At 50.6% G+C, this 15,620-nt stretch overlaps 9 protein-coding genes across 9 annotated transcripts; 6 read left to right on the forward strand and 3 right to left on the reverse strand.

Moving 5' to 3' along the window:
- Positions 1–682: 682 nt before the first annotated feature.
- N7506_009409 (ankyrin repeat domain-containing protein) lies at positions 683–2,572 on the forward strand (the record flags this gene model as incomplete). Its single annotated transcript, XM_056958702.1, has 3 exons — positions 683–1,310; positions 1,363–1,651; positions 1,708–2,572. 3 exons carry the CDS (start codon positions 683–685, stop codon positions 2,570–2,572), a joined length of 1,782 nt encoding a protein of 593 aa, XP_056808092.1.
- An 822-nt stretch (positions 2,573–3,394) lies between these two features.
- N7506_009410 (LOG family protein) lies at positions 3,395–4,191 on the forward strand (the record flags this gene model as incomplete). The annotated part of the gene is made up of 2 exons (XM_056958703.1): positions 3,395–3,432; positions 3,510–4,191. 2 exons carry the CDS (start codon positions 3,395–3,397, stop codon positions 4,189–4,191), a joined length of 720 nt encoding a protein of 239 aa, XP_056808093.1.
- Positions 4,192–4,401: 210 nt separating this feature from the next.
- pre5 (proteasome core particle subunit alpha 6) lies at positions 4,402–5,282 on the reverse strand (the record flags this gene model as incomplete). The annotated part of the gene is made up of 3 exons (XM_056958704.1): positions 4,402–5,025; positions 5,079–5,190; positions 5,245–5,282. 3 exons carry the CDS (start codon positions 5,280–5,282, stop codon positions 4,402–4,404), a joined length of 774 nt encoding a protein of 257 aa, XP_056808094.1.
- Positions 5,283–5,648: 366 nt separating this feature from the next.
- On the forward strand, positions 5,649–6,248 carry N7506_009412 (Vps55 family protein; the record flags this gene model as incomplete). Its single annotated transcript, XM_056958705.1, has 3 exons — positions 5,649–5,687; positions 5,738–5,951; positions 6,115–6,248. 3 exons carry the CDS (start codon positions 5,649–5,651, stop codon positions 6,246–6,248), a joined length of 387 nt encoding a protein of 128 aa, XP_056808095.1.
- A 470-nt stretch (positions 6,249–6,718) lies between these two features.
- Positions 6,719–8,102, forward strand: N7506_009413 (uncharacterized protein; the record flags this gene model as incomplete). Its single annotated transcript, XM_056958706.1, has 2 exons — positions 6,719–6,770; positions 6,823–8,102. 2 exons carry the CDS (start codon positions 6,719–6,721, stop codon positions 8,100–8,102), a joined length of 1,332 nt encoding a protein of 443 aa, XP_056808096.1.
- Positions 8,103–8,437: 335 nt separating this feature from the next.
- Positions 8,438–9,137, reverse strand: N7506_009414 (UPF0220 family protein; the record flags this gene model as incomplete). The annotated part of the gene is made up of 4 exons (XM_056958707.1): positions 8,438–8,501; positions 8,554–8,651; positions 8,715–8,975; positions 9,039–9,137. 4 exons carry the CDS (start codon positions 9,135–9,137, stop codon positions 8,438–8,440), a joined length of 522 nt encoding a protein of 173 aa, XP_056808097.1.
- A 759-nt stretch (positions 9,138–9,896) lies between these two features.
- On the reverse strand, positions 9,897–10,596 carry fes1 (Hsp70 nucleotide exchange factor FES1; the record flags this gene model as incomplete). Its single annotated transcript, XM_056958708.1, has 2 exons — positions 9,897–10,139; positions 10,195–10,596. 2 exons carry the CDS (start codon positions 10,594–10,596, stop codon positions 9,897–9,899), a joined length of 645 nt encoding a protein of 214 aa, XP_056808098.1.
- Positions 10,597–11,632: 1,036 nt separating this feature from the next.
- Positions 11,633–13,429, forward strand: act1 (actin; the record flags this gene model as incomplete). Its single annotated transcript, XM_056958709.1, has 6 exons — positions 11,633–11,639; positions 11,762–11,792; positions 12,001–12,056; positions 12,216–12,246; positions 12,354–13,125; positions 13,199–13,429. 6 exons carry the CDS (start codon positions 11,633–11,635, stop codon positions 13,427–13,429), a joined length of 1,128 nt encoding a protein of 375 aa, XP_056808099.1.
- A 494-nt stretch (positions 13,430–13,923) lies between these two features.
- Positions 13,924–15,444, forward strand: N7506_009417 (NAD(P)/FAD-dependent oxidoreductase; the record flags this gene model as incomplete). The annotated part of the gene is made up of 2 exons (XM_056958710.1): positions 13,924–14,535; positions 14,563–15,444. 2 exons carry the CDS (start codon positions 13,924–13,926, stop codon positions 15,442–15,444), a joined length of 1,494 nt encoding a protein of 497 aa, XP_056808100.1.
- Between the last annotated feature and the right edge of the window lie 176 nt (positions 15,445–15,620).

Below are 15,620 nucleotides of genomic sequence, written 5' to 3' on the forward strand. Positions count from 1 at the left end.
CATGGTGCCATTTGAGACTACTATATCTCCCATGACAAAGAATCGTGCGCTTCCGACCTATGAAAGGTTGAAACCGAATATCGAAGACTTTTTTCTATGTCATCTGCCCTGCGTTCATCAGAGCGCAGGCCCTTGGAACCTTTCAAGTAACAAAGATCGTTGCAATCACCCATTTCGTGTAAAACGCTAACGCTTTGCATGAAAGAGCGCCAGCATCTCGTTAGCCCAGGCGTCCTCTCCTCCAATGGTGGCGCTTAACATGGATGTTCTTTGTTGTGAGTTTACCAAGTCACTCCGCAATATTGTCCCAAGCTACACCCAAGTGCCCTGGAGCAACTGCAACAGCAGAGGGGTTATTCCATTCCTCGACATTCGAGTGGCACTTGGCATTTCGACATCTTCAAATTGGATCAATGTCATGGAATCAATGCTTCACCACGCCATCTTGAAACATTTCCCTGCTTGGTTTAGTTGGTCGTGCTTCTGGGCGTCGAGCTAGACAAATCAACACGCAAAGGAAGTCTAATTTCTGCTGTCTTTGTTTGCTACTTTGGTCCATCGGGCCATGAGGGGAGGGAAACCGGCTGATTGAGATCGCTGCGTTAGCAGGGATCTCTCACCTGGGCAGCAGAATTGTATAAAGTCAGCCTCGAACCTCTTTTCCTTCTCAGGTTTACACAAAATGGCTTCTCCCGTCGAGGTGACCGCATCTCCTCTCCCTTCGGAGCAGCCTTCTACCTCTCCGCCTGAGATCACGGCTTCCAAGGCATATAGGCCAATCACCCCTTTGTCTGCCGCAGAGCTGGACATATGGCACTCGGATCCCTCTGATTGCGACGATGACGATGACGAAATGTCTGACGGCACCAAGGGCAAAACACCATTGATGTATGCTGTTGAGAGTGGTGATCGAGAGCTGGTGGCACGGCTCCTCGAGGAGGGAGCCGATGTGGACGCAACCAACTGTTTAGGGGAATCCGCCATCTTTTATGCTGTTCACCACCTACATTTCAAAGATATCGATATAGTGTCCGAAATCTTGGCTCGTTCACCAAAGCTGAATATCCGCAACAAGTTCGGGCAAACTGTGATCGACATGGCTGCCAACACCAGTCTAGTTGTGAAGTTAAGTGAGGCTGGGGCTGACATCGAGTTTCTGAATGCTCATGGTGGAACACTTATCTCGGATGCCATCGCCGCGGAGAACTGGATGAGGGCTCTGACTTTGGTGACTCGAGGAGCCAATCCACGGTATGAAAATCTACCTGCTGCCGCTTTGCGGGATTTCCGGGTTCATGGATATCGTGGTGGTGAGTTTCAGGCAAGAACTAAGTATTCATATCTCTGACTTGCTTGGAATAGTTCCTGCGGATGGCCTAGAGGCGCTCTCACTCACTCGCAATCAAAGCAATGTGGACCCAGCCGAACCTCCTGATCATGTTGCAGAATTAGAAAGGAGCTTGACTGGCTTGGATCCTTCGCTGGAAATTGAAAAGCTACACGAGTCGTCTCCGCTTGGTCATGCTTCTGATAAAAGCATGCTTGACTCGGGTTCTAAGAGAAGCCCTTTTGACCCAGATCCTTCTCTGGATGCCGGAAATACTTCTCAGACTGAAGCCTCAGACAATGCAGCAAAGAAAATTCCGCACCTGTATGAACAACCGGAGTCGAAATGGATAATCCTTTCTTCTTATACTTGAAGAGCAGTTGCGCCTTCCTTGATGCACCCCTCACCGTCAAGCTGCTAGAGCACCTCAAAACCCCAGAGGAGATTCCTCTTGAAAGCATATTTTACCCCGAGGTGTTTTCCACTGAGTGGTCGGGTCCTCGGTGCTATAAGCTTTTGCAATCTCTCATCAGAGGGGGATATACCCCGAACGACCCACAAGCCCGCTACAGCATCCCCAACTTGCTTTGCGGAGCTGCTCTCAGTTGTGACGAAAAAGCATTCAAAGTGCTTCTGGAGAATGATGCAGATCTCTACCTCAAGGATTGGGCTGGACGGCTGCCTGCTCATTTCGCTGCTGGCAATGCGAACTATGACATCCTCCCAATGATTCTGTCTGAAGCGCCAAGTACTCTTACGGCTCTCGACAGCACTATGAGGACCCCACTGCACTTTGCAGCACAGTTTGGGAATAAAGAAGCCGTGAAGCTCATCTTAAATCAATGTGTATCTGCCGAGGAGAGACGACAGCAGGTCAATCAACCTGATCTTGATGGGTGGACCCCAATCTGCTGGGCTATCCGTGAATCATCTCATCCTTTCTCTGACCCGAATAGATACATGGCGACTCTGCTCACACTGATTGAGAATGGCGCCGATCTGCTTGTTCGATTCTCTAGAGGTTCGGAGAGCCAAGAGTTTGTCAATACCCCTTGGCACCTTGCAAGGCTCTATAGCGCCCCTGACGAGATCGTGTCTTTGATCCATGATACGGTCAGCCGTGTGGCTCCTGATGAAATCCAAAGCAAATCCTGGTCGCAGCAGATCATGCCTTATATCCTGCAGCCGTATTATTGCTTCAATTGTTTAGCTGTAAGTCACTGGACATCTCAGATGTCGCCATAGCTACCTGCACTGGTCACTGACATTTGTTTATAGAGCATCCGGGGACTCGCGCATGATAGCCAATACCGTGCTGAGTTCCATGTCTGTACTAAGTGTCATAGACTGAGACATCGTTTCCCCTATACTTTCTATACCACGGAGGGTGATAAACGAGGCCCATTTGTGGACACGTTTAAGACTGAAGACGTCGGTTCAGAGTTTCGAGGCAGCCCGGCGGTTTTTGATCACGTCAAGAAATCAGTATACTATTGGGACTGATCAATATCACTTGCTTCAAATTGACTACCTCCCTGCTGCAGGGGGGGTTAGGTTTATCTTTGTGTTCTCGGTTGACCCATGGGCCATGGAAAGACCTTGGGAGTATTGGCATCATTTATTGGTTTTATCTTGTTCAATGTACTGTTTCGCTCTGACCTCCTGATCAAGGTCCTCACCTGAACGATCTCATGGATTTTTTAGGGTATTTTCAAATCTTCTACTGCCCAGGTGTAGAGCGAGTTGTCTGAAAGGGTCATTCAGCCTGTCTCTGTCGAATTTACTTGATCCACTTCGTGTTGAGTAAGATTCAGGCACTTTTTCCAGAATAGGCTGATCAAGCTCTCACCTATCTAGGCATGATGCAAATATGGGGGATACTTTGCGCAAGTTGACACTTCCCAAGTATTGAAGGATGCGGGGACGTGAGGCCGAGTGACGTTGTCCGCTTATCGGGGGCTTATCGGACTGTTTCTGGCCTTGAGTCATTCTCGACCTCTCCAGGGCTCCTTCTCCTCACATCGTCTCTACATCAAGTGTATATTTTCATCTGTCTCGCATTTCAAGATGTCTGACTCAAAAAAGCAAGCCGTCATTTGCGTATTGTGAGTTCCAAGTCAACTATCCAGCTGTTTACTACCCCTCAGTACCCCTCCACGAACCTGGCTAACGCGAAATCCAGCTGTGGCTCCGTTTCAGGGAACAGCCCAGTGCATATGCAAGCTGCGCGCAGCCTCGCTGAAGAATTACATAAGAACAATGTTCAGCTAGTTTACGGTGGTGGAACAACAGGACTGATGGGAGAAGTCGCCCGAGTCCTAGTTTCCCTCTCAGGCCCCAAGGCTGTCCACGGCATCATTCCTCGCGCACTCGTCAAGGTTGCAACAGTAAGCGGCATGCGCGAGCACCAAGGCAATGGTGACTCCAAGGCCGCTGGTAAAGTCGCCGAGCGGGTCGTTGATGCAGTTGAGGCAGAGGGGATTCCCGAATCCGAGTACGGCATCACAACCATCGTGCCTGATATGCATACTCGAAAGCGTCTCATGGCTACAAAAGTTCTTGAAGGTGGTCCTGGATCTGGATTCGTCTCCCTGGCAGGTGGTTTTGGGACTATCGAGGAGGTTATGGAGATGACGACCTGGAATCAGCTTGGCATTCACAAAGTCGGAGTCGTTTTACTGAACATCAACGGGTATTGGGACGGCTTGCTTGCCTGGGTTCGCAATGCTGTCAAAGAGGGATATATCAGTGCTGCGAATGGGGAGATTTTGGTCGAGGCCAAGGAGGTGAGCGAGGTGTGGCCCAAGTTGTTGACCTACCAGGCCAGCACCGGGCAGATGCAACTTGATTGGGGCCAGGAGTAAACATGTCTCCAGTATCTCAATGAGCCTCATACGGACATATATACGTACACGGGGGTGTCCGCGGGTGTTTGTTCCTGCTTAGGCATTATGACCATAAATATACAATAGAGGACATCATTAGAAAGGTGATGAATTGACGAACTGAATCAAGCAAGCACACAAAGTATCAGTATTTCATGTCTATGCGAATCATTAAACCAGATTGGACGATTATGAGTCAACCTCCATTGACTCGCCCTCTGCACCAGCAGATTCACGCTGCTCCAACACCTCGAGCAGTGCGGCCGTCTCCTGGCCTTCGTACAACTTGAAGCTCTCCTTCTTTCCATTCGTCACACCAACAACACCAACAGAGGTATTGTCGATCGTAAGCTCCTTATCCTGAGACAGAGTCTCCTTCAACGCACTCAATCCATGCTGAATCAGCTCATCCCGACTGCAATCCTGGAACTTGTCGAGGTTCCGCTCCAGATACGTACGTGCCATCTGTGAGCGAGCACCAATAGCACAAGCCACCATCTCATGTGTCAATCCGGAGGGCTGGAACTCGAACAGGTGAGGACCGGCCTCGTCAACACCCGCCACCAGCAGGCCGACACCGTATGGCCGCTTGCCGTAGTGTTGGGTGTTGGTTTGCGCGCGATCTCCAATCTGTGCGACGATCCGGTCAAGCGGGATCGGGCGGCCGTAGGTCATCTTGGAGCCGAGGGACTGCTGCTTCATGAAGTTTGAGAGGACGCGGGCGTCTGATGCGAGTCCGGCGATGGCAATCGCCATATGCGAGTCGATCTCGATGATCTTCTTCTGGTACGAGGAGAGCTCTTCTGCGTTGCGCTGTTGGGAGGTTAGTCGGAAGCTTTTCCTTGGGGTTCTGGAGGTCTGCGAACCTTGAGTCCAACGAGCACGGCATGTGTCTTATTCACCAATCCCACCACAACGGAACCTTGCTTCACTGCTTCCTGTGCATATTCCACTTGGAAGATACGACCCTGTGGAGAGCTGTAGCCGGGGAGTTAGCATCTGATGGATCCGAGGATGTCGAGCTGGTCTTACAAGGTGACGGCATCGTTGTCGTAATTGTTTCTGAACATCGTGAAGGCGGTGGAATCAGGATGTATGGGTTGACTATAGAGATGCCGGTTGATAAAGGAATATCACGAAGCAACACAAGTATCAGAGGGATAATCGATGGGGGGAATGGGGGAGCTGGAGCAGGCAGTAAAGTGACGCGGTGTGAAGCATTGAGCTGTTGTGGCCTGAGGCCACAATATCCAGTGACCTTCCAGGCGCCAACGTCACTTGGGCATTCTAGCTTCACTCCGATATACCCTCTTTCTCGGCTTTCCTGCTCTCGGTCAATGGGGCTGTCACCTCCAATCTACTCTTGATACTGTCACTGTTTTCATCCGGCACCTCCCTCATCTTCAATCCCATCGGCGTCCAGCGTCTCCGCAAACATGGCTGCCGGACTCAAGACTATCATCGCACTCTCCTTCGTACGTCGCATTTCATTCGAATACTGCATCCGTCGCTGACCTCCTCTCAGGTTCTCGCCATTGGCTTCCTCCTCGTCATCCTCTCCTCCGCGTTATGGCACAAGTACTGGCCGCTCCTGGTGGTTGCCATCTACGTTGTCGCACCCCTCCCCAACTGGATCTGCCAACGATGCGCCAATCCAGATGATTTCATGGACAGCTCCAGTAACTCAGCGATGGACTTTGGACGTTTCATGACTGGATTCTTGGTCCTGACTGGTATCGGTACGTCTTTGTTCCGCAACAACCCCTCTTGAAGGACGGAGCCCTTCGATTGGTCCCATCGATGGCTTGGAAACTATGCTTGGAGCATGTTCTCTAGCATGGATTCTGCACCATTTGCGCAATCAATAGACATGACAACAACCATATACTGACATGTCAACAGCACTTCCTATTGTCCTCGCTCACAGCGGGGCTATCGAGCTTCCCGCTATGATTATGTCCATTGTCGGTGGCTTGTTGATCTATGGCACTATCATCAGCTTCTCGATGTTCTTCCAGGAGCAGGAAGAGTTCTGATGGTTTGGAGGTGCGGGGTCGCCCTGGTTTATATTGGTACCCATTAGGACTCGCGGGATCAAGTCTTCTTATGATATGTGTTTTTGCCACAGCTTCACTACTTCTTTGATTTCAGCGCCTGCGCGACACTTTGTACGAGCGATATGATGCTGGGTGTGACTCGGTCTCAATGGCTCGACCACTTGGCTACATTCTCGGTGTACTTTTATAGCACAAAGGATATAGAAACTTCCGATATTCCCTGACTTAGTTTTGACTTGATGAACGTTTCAGTTACTTTTTTCCTTTCAAATCCTCTTGATGACCTCGTCGTTTCGTCCAATCTACATGGCACGTGACCGCGCGCGAACTTGGCGCGTCATTGGAGATTCGGAGATAACCGCAGGTTGGTCTGAGCACAACAACAAGTGAACGCCGAAATTCAAAGATGCTGAACTGGTGAAGAGCATCGTTGGGGTCCAGGTTACAAGATGAATGTCTGGTCGGGGTCTATTCCGCTCAACTCGGACTCCAAGCTGGAAGGTATTATTCCACACGCGTCCCACTTGGGTGTTCCGTGCTAACCATCTAGCAGGCATTCGACTGGTCGACCAAAATTCGTATTGGCAGTCTGAGCTGTCTAAAGAGAGCGAGCTGTACCTTCGCAGCTTTGTGAACCCGGCGCTCATTCCATTACATGCTCGCGCCGGTCCTAATCTCGAACTACACACATCCCACGCGGAAACGTCACAATGGCTGCAAAGCAAACTAGCCGGCACGATATGGCTGGACGAGGAAGAGCAAGATTTACAGCAATCAATACAATGTCCAGTCGGTCTACTGCTCAGCGTTGACAATTCCAAAACTAGTGGCGCAACCAACTTCCTGGTCTATGGCGTTCTCTCGAACGCAGCACATACTCGTCCACCAACACCACCTCATTCATCACCCTTTGATATCCTACCTCAACCGACAACACGGAACCACTATGATCTACGAATCTATGCAGCGCCCCTATCAACCACTCGCCTCACACAAGCACAGTCCCACCCATCACCACCACCAGACGAAGACAACTCCGTGCGCTGCGCAGAGTTCCTGCCCGACACAAACTCGCCCAGTCCGAAGCGCAAACGAGTCGCAACTCTCTTCGAAGTCGCAGCTCAACACCACCGCCGTGTCCGTCAGCGCGGCGGCGAAGCAGTTTCTCAATTAATGGCACCTTCCCGGCCAACCTCTTCGCAGAAGCAATCACTTCGCATAAAGCGCGAACCAGATGAAGACCTTCCCTCTCTCTCATCTCTAGACAGGTTTTCTTCTCGTCGTTCTCGCTCAGCGTCTATCGGTGCGAACATGCATAGGCCTGGTAGCGTGCGCGGCCGCACCACGCCTGCGAATGTCGATCCGCAGAAACGAGCACCGACGCCGAATCCATTCCTGGAGCGCCGTACGCAGTCTTTCGTTCAGACACCGTCTTCTCTCTCTGCCGAAAAGCCTGTATCAACTCCCGGTTCACCGAATAAGGATCCTGAGACCGTGATTGCAGAGAACAAGAATTTGGTCACGCGCACCATCTTAACTTGTATGCGGTTGTATGGCTTCAATCGTGCGAATATGCGTACAACTTCTGTGAGCAAGGGTGCCGAGCCTGAGGAGGGTGCCGGTACTACACCTGCGCCGGAGCTTCGCGCTGAGACGCCGGCGCCAGCTACGGATGATGACGAGTTCAAGGCCATGTACCATGCTACGTACAAGGCCGCTGCGTTTGCGCTGCGGAAGTATTTGAAGTTTCCTGGGGCTCCAGTGGTGCTTGAGAAGGAGAAGGCCATGACTTGTATCGATGAGTTGTTGAGGATATTCTGTGAGGATCACTGAGGGCGGCATTCATGATTTACGACTGCATTTATTGGGCGTTATGACTTATTTCACCTTGATCGGCATGCATGGCTTGTTCCTATCTCATCTAAACGGTCTATGGCTTACTGTCCTCGTACTAGGGAGGCTGGTGTGTCAGCAAAATAGCTAATCTTTGTGTTCACAAGTACAAGATACAGAAGAGACGCAACATTTGCAACTGATACATCCAATACTCCATGCTATAGTGCCAAAGCCAGCCAATGTGTATGCACGCTGTCCATCTCACGCAGACCTTGCAAGTGACAGCAAGAAATCAAGTAAATTACATCGGCTCAAGCAATCAGCAGCCCGCATCACAGGGCAAGGTTGTAGGTATAATCATCCTCGATGTTCTGCGAGACCCAGAGGACAATCGAGCTTCAAAGCAAGTTAGTACAGACCTCAACAGCACAAAGTAACCAAAACATACCTGAGCATAACCAACCCATTAGCAACAACATTCGCAATACCAAAGTAAAGCGTCGTAATCGGATAATCCTTGATCAGGTACTTGAGAACGAGAACCGTCTGCAAAGCAATCAGCAACCCCATTCCAATCAAATCGAATCCACACCTAAAGAGCAAACATACCACACTCCCAGCCAAACCACCCGCCAACAACGCAAAGCCCAAGAATAGCACAAAGCGCGCCTTCCACGCAACCCCACTCCCACTGTAACTGAAGCTATCCGCCTGCAACCGCGACTTTTCAATCGAGTTAATCACGAGCATTCCGAGCGCGCTGCAGATCCCAGGAATCCAATCGACGAATTTGATGTGTACGTCCGAGCCATTGCGCGCGCTCCGCGAGAACGACGCCACGTCAATCAGGAAGAAGAAGCCTGCTGCGAACTATGCGGTGGTTAGCTCCGGGCTTGGGATGGGGTGGTTGGATGGTTGGCTTTGGGGGCTTACTAGGGCGCCGGCGACGTAGACGCCGCCGTTTCGGACGGCGGAGTTATTGAGCCATTCTGGCTTGGAGAAGCGGAAGAGTCGGTTGCTTGAGACGTCCATTGTTGTGGTTTGGGTTGTGGTTGAGGGGATGCTGGGCTGGGACAGATGACGATGCTGCGGGGGAAGGTTGTTCCGAGATATGTTCGGCCTAAAAGTGTCTGCCTTTATACTCCGTACTACGGGTGTCGTTGACTCGTTGTTGTCGAGGTGTATGTTACCTTTTTCAATTGGCGATTCTGAAAAATGCCTAAGTATTTCTTTGTGTTATATTCAAGGTCGGTGGCTGTTTTTCTTCTGATTTACAATACCCTGTTGTCACCTGAGCAACACTTTTCATTCCGAAGTTCATATGAGACGGCTAAGTCCTACACTATATAATCACAGAGGGCAACATCCGGACCTACGAAGTAGATATTCCAAATTTATAAAGTTGAATCGTACTTTCATAGCTGAGCAAAACTTTCTCTATAAGAACATGACTTTTAATTCATTTTTCCAAACTTCATAATCATAATTGTGAGCTTCATGACAAACAGCAGGACCAATGTCCCAGGGTATACAATTCAAACAAGCTCCGGTCTAACATGTATCATGTCGACGCAACTCAAGGCAGTCAAATAACCAGCAGAACCATTTCGGGTGTCTGCGCAATCATTGACGAGACAATGACCAGCTTTCCAAGCCAAGCCTCATCACCCAGGCAGTCATCGAGTGATCGTCGCTCGACTAGTCGCTAGGTACGAAGGAGAGAAACCCTTTCAGGCTAACGCGCTGCCTTCGTATGGTATGTTTCAAATTTATTGTTTCATCACAACTCGTTCATGCGGATGCTTCAATGGGGGTAGCGCGCAACTTGTCCATGACAACGTCCACGGCGTCCATGTCGCCAGCATCGGTGTCGGTAGGGTACCCTTCCGGCAGGCTCTTGCTGAGCTCGGTCATAGCGGGCTGGTAGTTGCGAACAGCGGAAGAGAGAGCGTAGACGGCCTTCTTGCGAGTGGCCTGGTTGGCGTCTGATGTGGCGATAGTGACGAGGTCGGGGATTGTGTTCAGAAGGACGAGCTGAGGCGCATTAGCATTTGGCGTACTAGAAAAGGGTGAGAGGGTTGAGACATACCTTATCCTGTGCCTTGGGGTTATTCTGCACAGCTGTGCCGATAGCCCAAGCCGCGTAGCGTCTGATTTCGGTCTCTTCGTGCTTGAGGAGTTGGACGAGTGGGGTCCAGAGACCCATGGGTTCCAGGTTGTTTGCATTATCAATTCCCTCAATGAGTTGCTCAAAGTTGTCAAATGCGATCAACTTGTTCTCCAGATCGGTCTCGGGGTCGTGGACAACTTCCATGGCGGCGCGCATCAGATCGGCGTCGGAGGGTCCGCCGAAGAGTCGGCTCAGCATTTCTGGGGTCATGGTCTTGGCGGCTTCGGTGGCATTGGGGGCGCTGCCTTCTCCCTCAGCACCGGCAGAGGCTTGTGAGTTGGTGACACTCCATTTGAGGAGCTTGTTCATTTCGGGGTCCATGGTGGGCTGGCGGGGTACTTGAAGATGGTGCGGGAGTTGGTGTGGTTTCTTGGTGAAAATGTGGTGAATCCAGGTGATAGCTGACTGAAGAATGGTAAATCGCCGCTGTACAGATGGAGATAATGTCTTGATCAAGTACAGTTGCCTTTGCGATCATTCAAGTACAGAAAAAAGATATGATTACGTCAGCTGGATCTGGGCGATTCGTGCGGGCACCAGCGGGTTCCGTCAGGTGACCGTCTCACCGTCTACGTGAAATGGCGGTAAATCCCCAAGCTTGACCAGGCGGACTACGTACTTCCACTCACTAGTGCCTGACCGGATCTGACAGGTTTTGGCCTGACCATTTCCAGATATGAAAACTATCCTGACATGGCAATGGTGATATATGGTACGGAGTACACACCGGCCTTATCCACCCCGTGGATGGAGTACCTCAGCACAGCCCACAGCTCAAGTCTGGTTCCTATACTTAGAAGCGCGCCACTGGACATTCCTCCGGAGGCAAGGGATAATCCAGCAGCCTACAAGTGTACAATTGTATGTGGACTGTACACTTGTAGGTGATTTTGTATGTATCATTGTATCATTGTATCATTGCAAGAGAAGGTTTCCCGTTCCCACATAATCAAAGGATCAAGGCCAGTCAAAGTGTCCAAAACAGGGTACGTGTTCCCCGTATCCAGAAGGGTCTGGAGGCTCTCAACGCCCGGAACCTGGCCACGCAATACAATAGGTAGACAGATTCCATCCCCCCCTCAAAGTAGCCAGAAGTAGAGGAAATTGAAGGGGAAATCATTCTGCCTTCATAAAGAAGACTTGGTCTATATAAGCATCTTTTGCACGAGGAAAAAGGAAAAAAAGGTAGATCGGAGGGGAAAAAGGAGAGCCTCAGGCAGCGCACAATCCCAGCCATCACAAACCCCTCTCCACTTCTCTCACTCTCTTCCTTCTTCCCTTCCCCTAATCCCAACTATACTCTCTCCATTCCATCTTTCTTTTCTTTTTCTTCAGGTTCATAATCTAATCCGTCACAATGGAAGGTATGTGCTGTGCTTCTGTTCCTTACCGTGTTGTGGCCTCAGCTCAATAGAGCTTCCCCCTAATGCCAGCTCGGTATCCGGCATCCTGAATTGCATATGCTAACCTGAATCTCTCACAATAGAGGAAGTTGCTGCTCTCGTCATTGACAATGGGTATGTGAGATGCTATTCTCTTGGAGCTTCTGGGCCTGGGTTTGGGTTGGGACGTCAATCTGTCCTCGGTCGCGGTCGTTGCCACCTTCCCCTAATCGGCCACGACGGCAGTTGGATCCCATCCCAATGGCCCCCAACCACCACCCACAACGCCCAGAGAGCGCTCCAAAGACCATGAGGAACTTGAAACTGATGAATTGCGATATAGTTCGGGTATGTGTAAGGCCGGTTTCGCCGGTGACGACGCACCTCGAGCTGTCTTCCGTAAGTTCAAACCCCACAGCCTCGTTTTCACCCCTCGCAAAGGCCATCCCGCCATTCCTTGCGTCGGACCATTTTCCTTCCAAGGTTTCTTTCTTTTTTGGCCGGGATTGGGAATTGCTTTCGAGAGTCTGGAATCAAAATACTGATGAATTTAATTAGCCTCCATTGTCGGTCGTCCCCGTCACCATGGGTAAATAATCCTCTTCCCCCTGTTTGTTGTTTTTTTTATGGCCGGTGTCAACGCACCACATACAGCCAATTTGATATACAAAGAAGAAACCACTGACATGATCGCAGTATCATGATTGGTATGGGTCAGAAGGACTCCTACGTTGGTGATGAGGCACAGTCCAAGCGTGGTATCCTCACACTCCGTTACCCCATCGAGCACGGTGTTGTCACCAACTGGGATGACATGGAGAAGATCTGGCACCACACCTTCTACAACGAGCTCCGTGTTGCCCCCGAAGAGCACCCCATCCTCTTGACCGAAGCTCCCATCAACCCCAAGTCCAACCGTGAGAAGATGACCCAGATCGTGTTCGAGACCTTCAACGCCCCCGCCTTCTACGTCTCCATCCAGGCCGTTCTGTCCCTGTACGCCTCCGGTCGTACCACCGGTATCGTTCTCGACTCCGGTGACGGTGTCACTCACGTTGTCCCCATTTACGAGGGTTTCTCTCTTCCCCACGCTATCTCGCGTGTCGACATGGCTGGCCGTGACTTGACCGATTACCTGATGAAGATCCTGGCTGAGCGTGGTTACACTTTCTCCACCACTGCCGAGCGTGAAATTGTCCGTGATATCAAGGAGAAGCTCTGCTACGTCGCCCTCGACTTCGAGCAGGAGATCCAGACCGCTTCCCAGAGCTCTTCCCTCGAGAAGTCTTACGAGCTTCCCGACGGACAGGTCATCACTATTGGTAACGAGCGCTTCCGCGCTCCCGAGGCTCTCTTCCAGCCGAACGTTCTCGGTCTTGAGTCTGGTGGTATCCACGTCACCACCTTCAACTCCATCATGAAGTGTGATGTTGATGTCCGTAAGGACCTGTACGGCAACATTGTCATGGTAAGCTTTTCCCACCCGAGTGCACATCTTTTGCTTTGTGATCCCCCGGCTAACCAACATTCTTTCTTTCCAGTCTGGTGGTACCACCATGTACCCCGGTATCTCCGACCGTATGCAGAAGGAGATCACTGCCCTCGCTCCCTCTTCCATGAAGGTCAAGATCATCGCTCCCCCCGAGCGCAAGTACTCCGTCTGGATCGGTGGTTCCATTCTCGCCTCCCTCTCCACCTTCCAGCAGATGTGGATCTCCAAGCAGGAGTACGACGAGTCCGGTCCTTCGATCGTTCACCGCAAGTGCTTCTAAGCGCCTTAAGCAGCGCCTTATTCGTCTTCGCTCGTACTTTCCTGGTGTATCAAAAAGCAGGATGGTGGCACTGGATTGCAAGCGTTGTTGGACTCGCATTATCAAGCGGATAGCCTGAAAATGGAACCTTTTAGTGGAATAGAGTCGGTCTTTTTTCTTTTTTGTTATCTCTTCGATCGGAATCCCTATCCATCTGCTTTTGACCTCTCTTTTTCTCGAACGCCGTCCCGACTTGATGTTGCCTCGCGCAATGGGCTTGTAGCTGAGGCTGTACATGGAGTTGGGCTTTGTGTTTCCCGGTTTGTCGCGGTATCCTCCAGATTGAAAGTCTGTAGTCTCTTAACTTTTGACTTTTACATTCAATTGCCTCTTCGTATTTACTAGCTTTTATGCACATATCAGTCATTGATCTTGGTCCGTCTGTTCTTTTGTAGAGTCTTGGGGTACTTTTAACTTCTGAACCATCCTTTCTTTCCTACCATCTTCAAACCAACATGGGTCTCCTTTCCAAACTATCCCATATCTACTCAACCATCCAAGCACTCAAGATCGAACTCACCGAATCCAAAACTTCATTCGACAATCTCAAATCCCGAGTCAACACCCCCAGTTTCCCTATATCAACCCCAACCCCCTCATCCTGGCAAAATGACCCATTCCACTTCCCCCCTCAATCCCTCCCGGACACAGCCGACATAGTCATCATCGGGTCAGGTATCTCAGGCGCAAGCATAGTCTACACTTTACTAAAGAAATGCCCAACCTCGAAGATCGTGATGCTCGAAGCACGAGAGGTCTGCAGTGGCGCAACAGGCCGCAACGGAGGCCATATCAAATGCTCCGCTTATCTAGAGTATGCATCTCTGAAAGCGAGATTTGGGACTCGCGCAAAACACATCATCGAGTATCAGAGACGGCATATGCCGCTCTTGTTAGGGCTGATTGAAGAGTTGGGGATCGAGGCGGAGGCAAGAGAGATCGACACTCTTGATATCTTCACTGATAGCAAGATGTGGGATGATGCGAAGAAAATGGTCCTTGAGTTAAAGGAGGATTTGCCAGATGTGCAAGATATCGTGGTTTATGATGGCGTGGAGGGGTGTCAGGTATGAACATTATATAAATATCACTAGTGTTTGTGTCTGAAGAGGCTAGAGACTGACAGAATCCAGGAGTTCAATGTGAATCCAGCACACTGCTATGGAATCATCAAGTACAGAGCCGCAGCACTATCACCATACAAGTTCATTACATCGCTGTATGCGATTCTACTTGAAAATCCCAACTTCGCAATTTCACCCAATACGACCGCAACACAGATTGAATACACCGATATCTTCACGGTCTCGACAACCAGAGGCCCGATAAGTGCCTCGCATGTCGTTCATGCCACAGATGGGTTCGCAGCAACGCTCATCCCAGGCTTGAAAGGGAAGATCTTCCCTGTACGCGGACACATGACTTCGCAATCGGGCAGTGCCTTCGACGCCTCGAGGTCGTGGTGTATCCACCACAAGCACGGATTCGACTATATAAGCCAGCGGCCCGGGGGCGAGTTAATGGTTGGTGGGGGTATGATACAGTCCCCTGAGAGAGGGATTGATGAGTTTGGGATCTGGAGGGATGATGGGCTTTGTTATTCGATCCGGGCGTATCTTGGCGGTCTGGTGGAGACGGTATTTGAGATGAGGTCGAAGGTGGAGCAGGCGTGGACTGGATGTATGGGGTTCACGCCCGATTTGTTGCCTTTTGTTGGCAGGTTGGAGGAGAGTATTACGGGGAGGGGGAATGGGGAGGGGGCGGAGTGGATTTCTGCGGGCTTTCAAGGGGAGGGGATGGTTTTTGCTTGGTTGTCGGGTGTTGCAGTTGCTTTGATGATTGCTGGTGATCAGGAGGTTCGGAGTGAGGCCGGAATTCCTAGGGGACGAGTTCAGGATTGGCTGCCGAGGGAATTGATATGTTCGAAGGAACGGATTGATCGGTTGAGCATCTCTGATTTAGGGACGCTTTTATGATAGTTCAGCATTCATTCTGGGATTGGAAATTTCATTCAATGGGTGTATCATTTCAAAGGGCATAGAACAGAAAAATCGGGCATCAAGTCATTTCGGGAATCCGAAGTGCTTATTTTGTAGCCTCAAGGGCAAAGACAAATGTGCATGTGCATGGAATACGATGAACCAGGAGAAGG

Source organism: Penicillium brevicompactum (genome assembly GCF_028827555.1).
Source record: "Penicillium brevicompactum strain IBT 35665 chromosome Unknown utg000006l_segment0_segment0, whole genome shotgun sequence".
Lineage (NCBI taxonomy): Eukaryota > Fungi > Ascomycota > Eurotiomycetes > Eurotiales > Aspergillaceae > Penicillium > Penicillium brevicompactum.